The 13193-nt window shown below is 38.5% G+C and overlaps 1 protein-coding gene across 1 annotated transcript in view; it reads left to right on the top strand.

The window, feature by feature from the left end:
- Positions 1-13193, top strand: part of THEMIS (thymocyte selection associated) — a 73109-nt gene that overhangs the window by 52046 nt on the left and 7870 nt on the right. The window contains exon 5 of the mRNA XM_027631796.1: positions 11853-12003. Coding sequence (XP_027487597.1) covers positions 11853-12003 — 151 coding nt within the window. The remainder of the gene's footprint in view (positions 1-11852; positions 12004-13193) is intronic.

The raw sequence follows: 13193 nt of genomic DNA, 5'->3' as shown, positions 1-13193 counted from the left end.
CCACTTACACTGTATTCTGCACATAGAGTCTTTCAGAAAAATATTAAACAAGTGGATTAAAAGGCCTGGTTTAGTATGTTGAAACTACCTGCAAAGTTCAGACACTATTTCATGAAGACATACACATGCTGAACATGAATGAATATGAGCAGGGGATAAGCAACATCCACTTTCAAGACTGCAGCATCATCAGTGTCATCTACAGAATGGTGGAACTAGCAACCAAGATTTTATCAGGGTATCTTTGGTTTTATGAAAAAATGCATATGTAACATGGATGAAATTTCGTGATCTCCTTTTGAGCTACAACACTCAATGAAGAGATGGGAAAACAAATCTTTAATGAGATTAATGAAATCCAGTTTTTCCCATTTTTAACCCAAGAAAGCCAACCACTATTATACCTAAAGTATAATTCTATAATGAAGAAATTGTCCCATATTAAAAAGAGAAAAACAGTGAAAGGAGACATATTTGTGAAGCATGATATCTGACTGAGAATAAAATCTGCCTTTAAGATCTAAAAATTACCTAAATATTTAAATACCTTAGAATACTTTATCACAGACCTTTCTGTGTCTTACAAAAATAAACCACAGGTGTTCGCTCATCTTTTTAATAGCATCTCAAATAAATGGAATATATTGAGAATGAGTAACTACTGTCTCCAGATTAGTTCCTTTGGGAGCAACAGGAATGAGTGTCAAGATACCATCACAATCAAGCAAGAGAAGAAAACATCTAATTGCCACATAACTCCTGTGAAGAAAATACAGGAGGCAAGTCACAGTGGTGTTTGCTGGAAGAAATGTGTGGTATGACACATCCATCTCTGTCCCTTGGACAAACTCATAATGCATTAAGATGAACACGTATGGGACAGGCCTTGACTTCTATAACATAAAGTAAAATGGCTGAATATGAACCTTCTTCTGCTATTCGACATTTTTTAGTGTATGAGGGAAGTACCATCATCACTGTTTTCCATGCTTATTAGGATGACTTCTCAGTTGTTATTCTGAAAGCCAAGAAATAATGGGTTGAGATTTGTACAGATCTTCTCACTTATCTCTTTTTGAATGGGCTTAAAAGGCTTTCCTTATAAACGCCACTGAGGCATAGCTCTGAACGTTGTTGGAGTGCCAGGCCTGTCCTACAAACCCAGCTCTCTGGAGAGAATTTAGAAAGGGAGTGGATTTAACAAAAGCGATGGAAAACAGTTATGAGCAGAGGAGGATATTTAATTCTTATTCTCACAGCTTGCTATTGAGGCAGATCAGGCTACAGCCTGGCTCTGAAGTGAGCTGGTTATCAGGGCCTGCTGTTTGCCATAGAGATAACCCAGGGAGATCTCTCAGACCTCCAGTAGCTCCAGTGCCCAGGAGGGAGGGTGGTTCAGGGTGGGGGGCAGGAAGCAGAAGTGGGCACATCGCATTACAGAGTTTCATTTTGATACTGGGGAGCAAAAGCTCTTGAAAGCCTTTCCACTTCTTACTTTTTGTTCCCTGTAGTGAATTGAGGAAATCAAAATCTAAAATGCCAACAGACAGAAACAGACCAAAAAGTCTCCTTTTAATAGTTTTGATAAGTACTTGTAATTAGAAGTGAATTTTTTTCAGGGGATGAGCACTTCCCAATTTGCCAGAAGTTCCAGAATGTGAACATCCTTTCTGATGAGGAAAAATCCAGATCCTCTACAGGACATGGTTCAATGTTGCCAACAAACCAAAACCCCCTGTGACTTAGCCAGGTTTGCTAACTACCAATATGCAGCTTAACACAGCTGCTAGGGAATTCATTTTCAGAGCTTTGAAATTATGTTGGAGAAAAAAGAACAAAAAGGGAATTGAAAATGGGGCAGAATAGTTTCTTTCTGACAAAACAGGCTGGTTTCTAGTGGGCAAACTGAAATATTTATGTACTCATATTTTTGTATACATTTTTATGTGCATATGTGTGTGAGAAGGCAAAATTTTCTTGAAGGAATCGAAACATTGCAGAAATACCTGTTAGAATAGAAATGCATTTTACTAATAAAATAACCCATTTTCTTTTCACTCCTGCTGTTACATTTCCTGCTGTGGCCTGGAAACTGGATGATTTTGAAAAACAAGAAGCCTGATGCTGGACTCAGCCATGACTGAGTAAATCCAGAATAATGCTTTCAAACTACAGGGAGTTACTCCAGATTTACACCTTCTGAGGTCCGAGTCCAGTCTGAAGTATTTAATTCCTACCAACACAGTGCCCTGCTGCTTTCCTGAGGCTGCTGTCTGCCACGCACAGCATTTTCTGTCATGCAGTAAGAGGAAGCACAGTGTGAGCTCTGCTGGACTTGCAGACTTATGCTAGGAAGGGCAGCACAGCAGTAAGAATTGAAAACAATTTATTTTAAAAATCTTGCCCCCCTACTCCTTCCCTTCCCCAGTCACTGCAGGACCACAATTAGAGGAAATGGGGCAGGATACATTCAGATTAAGGGGAGCCCAAACAAGGCTGGAAGAAGATCAGGAGTTCAAGGGGAGACTGAGCAGATACTTGGAAGAGAGACTCTTTAAGGGTTGCTAATAGACAAACCACATCAAACTCAGGAAATTCCCTGAGGTGAAAATAATAAAAGGCTGAGAGTGTATTTCAATATAGCAGGTCACCTTGCTCAGTTCTCACTCTTCCTTGCTGTCTGCATAAGGCAATGGTGAAGAAAAAACACTGTGTGAGATGCATTTTGACCTGAACCGGTATGGTTTTTATTTCATTTTTTAGGGACAGAGAAGATCTGAGGACTCAGAGAGAGACAGCTGAGACAACGGTGCAGTGAGGGCTGCCTCATTTGAGGTTCTGTGTCAGGAGTTACAGGAAATTTCATTCTTCTTTTCATTTAGTTTCAATTCAAATTTTCAGCACGCTAAACTGCACTTATGTTCACATCAGCTTCAGCATTTAGATTTCATTCTGTTGAGTAGATTCCATCTGCAGTTTGGCAAACCTGCAGGTAATTAGCTCTCCCTTGTAATTATATTTCAAGTTAATGTCTTATTAAAGATAAATGAGAAGAATTCGCATCTCCTGCTTAAGTGGTGATTGCACAAAATGCAACATTTCATAGTCGTTGAACAAACAAGCACTTCCATTTGCCAAGGTGAGGTGCATTTATAATACGGAAGCAGATCTCAATAATTTACTTCTTCAGGTGTACACTTTTTTTCTCCCAAGAACTTCAGTGCTGAGTGGGTGAGTAGCCCAGGAGAAGAGCAAAGCCTCCTTGGGGTTAAGACAGTGGACTCTCCAAGAAACTATGGGGTCCTCTTTTTGCTTCCTTTCACAGTTGTCATGAGTGCCATGGAAACCAGGATTTTCACAGGTTGCTACTAATGGTGTTTCATTGCCCAATCTGAAACAGTCCAGGCCTAATTTCTTTAGCTGAGAGCTCACAAGTGTGGCTGCAGTTGCTGTGCCTGCTGGCAGTGAAGGCAGAGTCGTGAAGAGTCAGTGTGTATGGAAAGGTGACAGCTTGTGGCACCTCCCTGGCTCCTACCCATTTTTTGAATCTATGTAGAAAAGAGCACATTTCAATTTGCCAGCATGTAAAATGCAGAAAACAATATTTACCTTTCACTGCATACTGTGCTGAAGAGAGAAAGTGCTGTTTAAGACTAAATACTCAGAAAAAAAATCCAAGCCTTAAGATAAAGACATAGCTGCAAAAATAAATGTAATATTATTATCACCCACATTATAGTAAAGATGAAAAAACTGCTCTCTGCTCCAAGGCACTGAGGATCAAGCACTCCCACCTTTATGCATTTATCAGGCAGAGAAGAGGGAAGAGATGGAGCTGGGAAGGCAAAATGCAGATATGAACTTTGCATTTGAACTATTGCTTAAAGATTTTCAAATACCCTTTTTGATTTGTAACACCAAGAGCTGAAGGTGTAAGCCTCGTGATTTTGTACTGGCTAATAGAGCATTGTTTCATCCCAGGCCACTCATGGGTGCACAACATCATTTTCTGTTCTCTTTTGCTTGTACACACACAGAGCAGGAAAAAATTGTCTGGGAAGAGGGGCTGACAGCTTCAGTTACCCAGAGATATAAAAGACCCTTTGGTAGCAAAACTTCATTTTAAAGTCTCTTGAGACGTAAATTGTCTTATTCTGGGATAGATTTTGGAAAAGAAAAAGATCTCATTCAACAAATGATTAAACGAGTACTGTGAGCGGTGAATGAGTACATGAAAGTCATTGGATTAAGAACAAAAAGCTTGGGGCTCTGAATTTCTGGAGCAAGCAAAGAATTTTTAGTAGAATGAAATATCAGTACACTCTTGTGTGATTTTTATTGATGACTTAATGCAATTTGTTTTGTCTCAGTCAGCTGTAGAAAATTTACCTGAACTGTGGGAACTGTCACTGAAGAGTGGCACTATTTCGTTAGCTCATTAAAACCCTCCCAACATATCCTAGAAAAGCATAGACCATTCATGCACAACAGCTGTTCTTTAAAGGCCGTTCTATCGGCTGGATCCCTTTTTTCCCCTCTGTTTGCTACTCCCCCTGCAATTATTAAACCTCATCCTCTTAAATTACAAGATTTTAACATTTCACCATATTTCATCCCAAAAAAAAAATCATCAAATCTGATCGAGCATATTTTCTTTCTGCCTAGTCCCAGACGGAACCGCGGAATTTGCTGTGCTTGTCGTTTTAAACAGGTGGAAAGGGGTGAACGAGAAGGAGAATCTTTGTCAGAGGAGAGTTCGGATGCCAGGTTTTCCTGGTTTTGCCGCTGAGCCGCGAGCCCCGGCAGCCCCGATCCGGCGGGATGCGGCGGCGGACGGAGCCCCCTAGCGGTGCCCGCCGCCCGCTGCCCCGTGTATTCCTTTTTGTCAGTATGTCGGGGGAATCCCAGCTCACAGGCAAACTGCGCGTCGGGAAGGGCTCGGTGCCGCTGATTTTTCCAAGACCTTTCGGTTTGGTGCATTATTTTTGTAGAAATGGATCCGGCTAGAACACGGCTCTCTGCTCTGGTTTGTTTTGGTTTTAAATACGAATATTCTTATTCAAGCCCTGCAGAAGGATTAACTAATACTGTCCCTACTGTTAGGAAAACACCACTTTTTAAATACGGTGTTTGAACCCTTAGAATGAGCCTACAGCAGCATCTGCCTGTGATCTAGCATGACTTTATTTATAATCTTAGCCTTTTTAATCTTTGGGAAAAGAACCAGGAGCAACCCGGTCTAGTGGAAGGTGTCCCTGTCCGTGGCAGTGGAGATGCAACAAGATGATCTTTAAGGTCCTTTCCAACCCAAACTATTCTATGATTCTGTGATAAACCCCATACTGCTGACAATGAAATTCAAATTAATTATGTTCTTGTTGGTATGTACAGAAAGTACCTTGTGAGGAAGAAACCTATCAAGGGCTTGAACCTGGATCAAAGAAACCTAATGTGATCACATGTTCTGTGTCTCTTTTAGGCCGAGAAGAACTCATAAACTAATGTAATTTTGTCCCTGTCTTTGAGATGATATAACCTTGACCCTTCCTTTGTCAAAAATAGCTCATCTGCAGTTTATAGTACCTTATGAGTCCTGCAGGCAAATAATAATTCTCCAAAGTGCTCTTGTCCTGTATGTTAATAAGGCTAAATGAGGATCCTTTTTATTGCCCATGGCCTTTCTGAAGTATCTTCTAACTAGCTCTTCTCCTTTTCCACACTCCAGTGGACTGTGGAAAATGAAGACTTGATATCATGTACTGGAATCAGTGCAATGGAGAAGACCATTAAAATTCTTTGCTACAAAATCATAGACCCTTGTCAGTACCCTTTGCTATGGGTACACTTTGCCCTTGCAAAAATTACCTTGATGTGCAAGATAAGTTGGCTTGCCAATAGATCATGCAAGAAGGCTACCTTGGGATACAAATGAGTAATAATCTAAAGGTAATTGTTTCTTTTCAAGTGGAATAAATCAATCCTGTCTGCCGTAATAATACAGATTTTGAGAGGTGTCAGCAATTTGCATGTGTGTGTTCCCATTATTCAAATTTGTCTTTCCCATCTGTTAGGTGGGAGCACCGATTCCTACTTCTAGTCATGCAGTGGATGAAATATATTTTCACAGAATCATAGAATGGTTTGGGTTGGAAGGGACTTAGAGATCATCTGGTTCCAACTCCGCTACCATGATCAGGGACACCTTCCACTAGACCAGCTTGCTCAAAGACTCATCCCACTTGGCCTTGAAGCCATCACTTCTCTGTGCCAGTGCCTCACCACCCTCATAGTAAAGAATTTCTTCCTAATATCTAATCTACTTCCTACTTTCAATTTAAAACTATGCCCCCCTTGTCCTATCACTACAGTACCTGATAGAGTCCCTCCTCATCTTTACTGTAGGCCCCCTTTAGGTACTGGAAGGCTACTATAAGGTCTCCCCAGAGCCTTCTCCAGGCTGAACAACTCCAGCTCCCTCAGCCTGTTTTCATAGGAGAGGTGCTCCAGATCATGTTTGCAGCCATCCTCTGGACCCACTCCAACAGATCCATGTCCTTGTTAGGTTGGGGTCCCCAGAGCAGAGGGGCAGAATCACCTAATGACGAACATTGGTGTAAATCTGATCAATGAAGTTACTCTAGAATGTAGTTACTCCAGAATGCATTTACTCCAGTTTATGCTTTTGCAAACTGAAAAAGTATTCGGATCTGTGTTTCAGGATGGTCCGAGGTTCTGATTGTGATAGCGTTTACACTGGTTGATATGATATGAGAATCGAAATCTGTGATTCTTCTCTAGTTCACTGTAGTTCCAAAGTGTCCCTGCAGAAACTCATGCAGTTGCAGCAAAATTATATAAGTAGGTTGTAATTCTGTAGGTTGCTCAGAAATTCATGAAGTCTTCTCTATAAATCAGCAACTATGAATAACCTTAGACTGATATGACTCTTCCTAACCCCCTCTTTCACAATTTCCTTAAAATATTCTCTAAAATATTGAAAACTAAATCTTCGTTCCATCTGTTTTGGGCTTCCCCATGAATAAAGTGCTGTGTGACTCTTGCAGAATCATCATATGCAGCTTTTGGGGATAAATTGGTTTTTTTGTTTGTGTTTTGACTGTGAAATCATTCCTCACACTTTCATTCTATGTATACAGCTTTTTTTTCTGGCAGAAAGGTGCATCCAGCAATTAAGCATTTTGCAGATAAATATATCCACGCAGTATATGCCAAAGCAAAAAATATGTATCTAGCTTTGGCTTGGTTTTGTGCAAGTAGTAGAGAGTGCCACTCCAAGCTGTCTTTAAAGACTGCAGTAAAAGGTTTATGATCTGTATTTACTAGCGTGGGTGACTTGTAATAAATGTACTCCAGTGGTGTAGTGCCATGTCCAGCACTGATTGCTCCAACAAATGAGTACTCCTCTTCACTAGAGTCATTTGTAATCATGTAACAGTTTGACTTTCTGTCTGGAAAAGCATAGTTGTGTCACACTGGTTTATGCCACTACATCTCTCACAGCATTTTCAGAGACTATGACAGCTGTTGGTTTCATATTTACTCCCACATTATTCTGTACTTTAAACAAATGTTGTTTCTCCTTCTTTGCTCTGAATGTTCTAGATGCTGTTGAGTCTTTGTTTCCTTAAAAAAAAGCAACCAAACAATAATGTGTATTATGAACACATGTATTATTTTCTTTTTTTTGTAAACAGATTTAACAGCCTGTTTTCTTACTTGCTGTAAGAGCTTCTCTTTCTTCTGTTCTATCTCAGAGGTTACAATAATTTTGCTGGGCAGCTCCAGAGTTGATAGTTGTTTTTTTGTTGTTTGTTTGTTCTGTGTTTTTGTTATTGGGTGGTGGTGGGTGGTGGTGGTGTTGTTTATGGATATTTTTTTGTAAGAACTTCTGTGCTATTTTATGGGCTTACTGAGTAGTTGTGACCAAATACTGCTGTCTGATGTATGTGTGGAATATGGATTGCCTTCAGTATTTTTGGGTTGTATCTTGCAAAGGAGCAGGAATTTCCAGTCATGTAACCATCCTGGGTTACAATTCGGTTCCTATAAGAAGAAAGCTTAAATTGTTCAGAAATTCTTCAACCTGAGGAAGAGGCAGCTCAAGAAAAAAGAGTAAAAACCTGAATGCAGGGGGAAAATTAATAGAAAGGGATTACAGCAGCAGCATGAAATTATGAGCTAGGGCAGCAAAAAAACCCCACAACCAAAAGTAAATTTCAATGCAGAAGTAAATTCTGGAACTCATTGCCACATGATATTGATAACAGAAATGTGAGTTAAAGAAAACAATTAGACACAGTAATGAAAGAAATATTCATATGGAAACAATTGTTGATATCCCAATTTTTTAAGTGAGAGGAGAACACACCTTGGAGCTATGAGAAGAAGATGATAGCATACACTTATGTTGCAGGGGAAATTGGCATTTTGGGAACAGGTTTTATGCAACTGGGGCTGTAGATAGGGAAAGCATTACTATTTGTGCAGTGCCATTCATAAAAATAAGAACTACTGTCAGATTTCACTGCTTCTGCAGAGAGGCAGAGGGAAGCCTTGCTGCAGAAGAGAGCTCACGCACACACACACACACATACATGTAGTGCATTAAACTCTTCAGGTAACCAAGGGAAATTAATTCAAACCATTTAGTCCAAAACTCAGTTTGCTACTGCAGTGTTTTCAGTTTGAGCACCTTTGATAAACTGCACTCACTTACAGCTTCTGCAGAATGTTGACACTTCTGTTCTTACTAAAATGATGCATCTTTGCCTCTTTAGGTCTCACCTTAGCACTCACACTTTTTTGTATCCTGTTTGACATAACCTCCTGTTTCCTGAGAGGAACATTTAGACTACCTTACCTTTACAGCTTTGTGCTTTGTCTCCTGAGTTGTTCCTGGACAATGAGGGAGCCTAGAGATGTAATGGGCAGTGCTTTGCCACTGGGGTAAAATTTTTAGTTCATGCACATGTTGCTGTTGGTTGTATTTTCCAGATGCTGAGATTTGGTGTTTCCTCATGAGTAGTCTCTTAAAACAAGTGACTGTAGTTCTGATCATGAGTTTTTAATTGAATTAGTGTTTCTTCTGGCAGTAACTACTGAAAACCATGGCTGATATCCTGACTTCTTTAAATTAGTGGAAAAATAACTGCATAGATTGAAACCCTGTGCTGTTAAGTACGCCAAGTATTTGAAAGACAACTGTAAGACTTCAGTCTTACATAGTTTTTAAAAAAATCTTATCTCTATGGGTCTCTAATATAATTGTTATCTATAGTGCTATTAAGGATGTTAAAAAGGCTATCAGATTTCAGCATAAAGTGATGTGACAGTTCGCTCTCTGTAATTATATTAGTTTTTAAATATTTGAATTCTGCATATTTTAATTGGTTTGCAAGGTGCCCCAGGTAACTATTGTTTCACAGTATGTGGTTTTACTGAGGAATTATAAGATTAGCACAAATTTCAGCTACATTTTTCCGAATGAGAGGATCTTTCTATTTTGATTCCAAGGCTTGTTTTTAGTTAGTTAAGGCAATACAAAAATAAATAAACTCAATGCTTATTCATCATATTGATTGCTAGTATTAATATGTTAAATAAGGAACTGACTAGAAAATAAAAGAATTTATAATTTAAAAAAAAAATCTTGTTTTTTCTTTTTTTAATGTGTGCTACTTAAATTAAGGATCCATTTTCACCTGAAAGCTGATTACTAAGTGAAAGTTTTCTGTGTGTTAAGTATGCCAAATAACTTGAACATCGAAATAATCAGCCTGTGAATAATAAAGTTACCCTACTCTGCCCAAGACCTTTCATTTATGATAAACAAGTATGACTGATACAAAGGATGGGACTAGTTTAGTGACAGCTCTGAAACATGGTTATTTAAGCATATATTTTCCCCCAGCAGAAGGTGGAAGTTTCTCAATAACTATCTGTGAAGTGTGTGTGTTAGGGAAGGTTTAGGTTGGATATTAGAAAAAGGTTCTTCACCCAGAGAGTGTTTGGGCACTGGAACAGGCTCCTCAGGGAAGTTGTCACAGCACCAAACCTGACAGAGTTTGAGAAGTGTTTGGACAATACTCTCAGGTGCATGTTGTGATTCGTGGGGATGGTCCTATGAGTTGGACTCAATGATCCTTGTAGTTCCCTTCCAACACAGCATATTCTATGATTCTGGGATTTGTATTACTGGGACAGTCCAGCAACAAACAGGTGGTGCATACAGGCATGTTTAGGTGCAGATGATCAAGAAAAGAACTGGAGATGAAAGAAAGGCCATGCCACACTGGTGAAAGAAAGGTAAAGATCCTGTAGCCTCCTGAAGCTATTCCACAACACACCAGCCGAGCATGATCCCAGTTTGAACAGTGCCATTTCCATTGGGTTAATTCTCTGCTGTGAAGAACTTATTAGGATGTTTCTGTCCTTTTTGCAAAATATTTCTTAGCTGAATTTATTTTTGTATAAGTCCTTGAGTTTTTTTTTTAATTATTACATCACTGCTTAAAGCTTTGCTTGGCCTCAGTGGCAGTTTTGCAATCAAGGAGAGCACTGTCAAGCGTTGTAGAGCCTGTAGTGCACAAACATGCATTGAATACTGTAACTCAACTGCCCCCTGCAGATTCAGCTTGCAGTATTATTTTTAGAAAATAGAGAAAAGTACCATAGATTCCTCTAACTGAAAAATGAGGGTCTTCCACTTATGCAATATCGTGACCCACCCACTGAGGAAAATCATCCCTATGTGTTACACGTTTCATCCTCATCTGGTCTTCTTAATATACTCTATCAAATTTTCTATTTCAATTACCTGTGACTTTCTTGTTGCTAGCTAATATCTTTTTTTCATAAAGGGCAGATTGTCATAAAATGTGGGCTTGTGTTGTGCCTTCACAAATTGTGGGTTGATTCTGAAAAGATCAAATACTATTACTGTGTGGCTGCTGTCAGTTTTACCAACATGACCTTATCTCTCTGAATAGGATGGGCTTGTCATTGCTGAGGAAAAATCTACATTTGATTTTGAATGGAAAGTATATACTGATTATTTCTTAAAATATATACTCTCTGGTATAATGATTGCAATTGGTTTGTACCTATACTGCAGCTTCACCAAAGATTCACCTTTTGACACTTTTAATTGACTGTTATTTACACAGCCAAAAATAGGTATTTGACTGAAAGTATTTATTATATAAATATCTCTGAATTAAAAATAAAACAAACAACGGAATTATGGAAATGTACGTATCAAGCCTGAATTTCAAGGGATGCAAATATTGCAGCCATATAACTTTCTGCAATGTAGTAAAACTATAATTAATTACTCCATAATTGTCTGTTCCCATCATCCATCTAGACTTACTATGCTATGAATGCTACTGGGTAAATGGAATTGAAATGTCAGACTTTATATGAATTTGTGATGTAATATCTAACAGAACACATTAAATGAACAATCAATACAATAAAAATAGTTAATCAGAAAGTAATCTGTATCAGCCAAAAGGACAGATAAATCTCCTGTTGTTTGTGTGACTCCATATAGCCAAAAAAAAAAAAAAACAACAAAAAAAAGAAAGACTAAAGATAGGTTTTAGAGGTAATTTCTTCACCTGGAGTGCCTTCTGGTCATGTTATTTTGTGATGTACATACCTCAAAGACAAGCATTGTGGTAAATGTGATCCATGACTTTGACAAACAGATCTATGGTTAAAACTCACAGAAGCAACTCAAAGAATGTTGCTCTTACATGTCACATCTCTGAATGCATCAGTTAGGAATAACAATTTACATGTAAAGTTACTGTACTCTTCTGTTTCAGAAATTTTGTGTAGATACCATGAAGAAATTGTGCTCAAGTCAAGCTGCTGATGTTTCAGAGTTGCAAGTCAGTTGTCAAAATGATTTGGTGCATTGTGAGAATAAGGACAAGACTGGGAAAACTCCACTAGTGGAACCTACTATGATTAAAGGTCAGTTAAGCTTTATGGTTTGAGCTATTAATATAACAAAGCTTAACCCCAGCCCTGATGAAAGACTGACATACAGGAGTATCTTGTGTTATTTCACTTGGAATCTGTGGCTTAGTCAAAAGGGATGAAAAGTGAACATTTCTGTTCTTCCTCCATAAATGCTGTAAGGCAAATTCATCCAAGCTCTCAAAAGCAGCATGGTATTAAACTCTGTTTGACACTCCAGCATGAATATTCAGTGGGTCTGAGGAACAGACGTTTGGAAAAGATGTGCTTTCCTTTAGCTTTAGGGTGATGCTTACACATAATCTGTTAGAAAAGAATACCTATCCCAAAAGGTTTTAAGATGAGCAAGCATTTTGCATAAAGATATGAGGATGTCTTCAACTCACATTTTTGTATTTTGAAGAAAAAATAATATTGAGCAAATTGCTTGACTGATAATTGGTTTTAAAGTCACCATTTGTTTGGATTTCCCATAATTTTTGATAGATAGATAGTTTTTCTACTTATCTTTCAAGTTTTTCCTTTTGCAGAAAGGAACCGTACTGAAGTTGAGAAGCTAGATAATAAGAGGACAAATCCAAATTATATTTATTATACAGATATAATAACTTTGCAGTTAATAGAAAAAAATATTTCATTACTCTGTCAGTCACAGGTTATATCTGAAATACAATCATATCACATTAATTACAACACTGGAACATTTGGAAGACTAAAACACAAATACTTATCCTCACAGCATTTGTTAACTGAGAATTGATATCAATATAAGAACCTCCCATAAGGTTTCTCTTAATTTTCTTGTCATTCAGTGTGTCAGATTCTTAAAAAGGATTGTCTATTTGAAACTATGTGTATTGAAACTTCTAAAAGCAATGTAATTTTTATAGAGAAGAATTACAGTGTCATGCTGAATATTCATTAATCCTTATTGCTGTGGAAGTTGATTATTTGAGGACTGATTTTTGAAAGTGCCATGGTTTCACACCAGCTGGCAACCAAGCAGCCACCCGCTCACTCCCCCCAGTGGGATCGGGAACAAAATTGGAAGGGTAAAAGCTAGAAGACTCGTGGGTTGAGGTCAAGACAGTTTAATAGGGAAAGCAAAAGCAACACACACAAACAAAGAAAAACAAATAATCATCAGGCAGGTGTTCAGCCATCTCCAGGAGAGCAGAGCCCCA

Source organism: Corapipo altera, unplaced genomic scaffold (genome assembly GCF_003945725.1).
Source record: "Corapipo altera isolate COAL_440 unplaced genomic scaffold, ASM394572v1 2b, whole genome shotgun sequence".
Lineage (NCBI taxonomy): Eukaryota > Metazoa > Chordata > Aves > Passeriformes > Pipridae > Corapipo > Corapipo altera.
The sequence above is the reverse complement of the archived record's forward strand: the minus strand, read 5'-3'. Positions and strand labels throughout refer to the sequence as shown.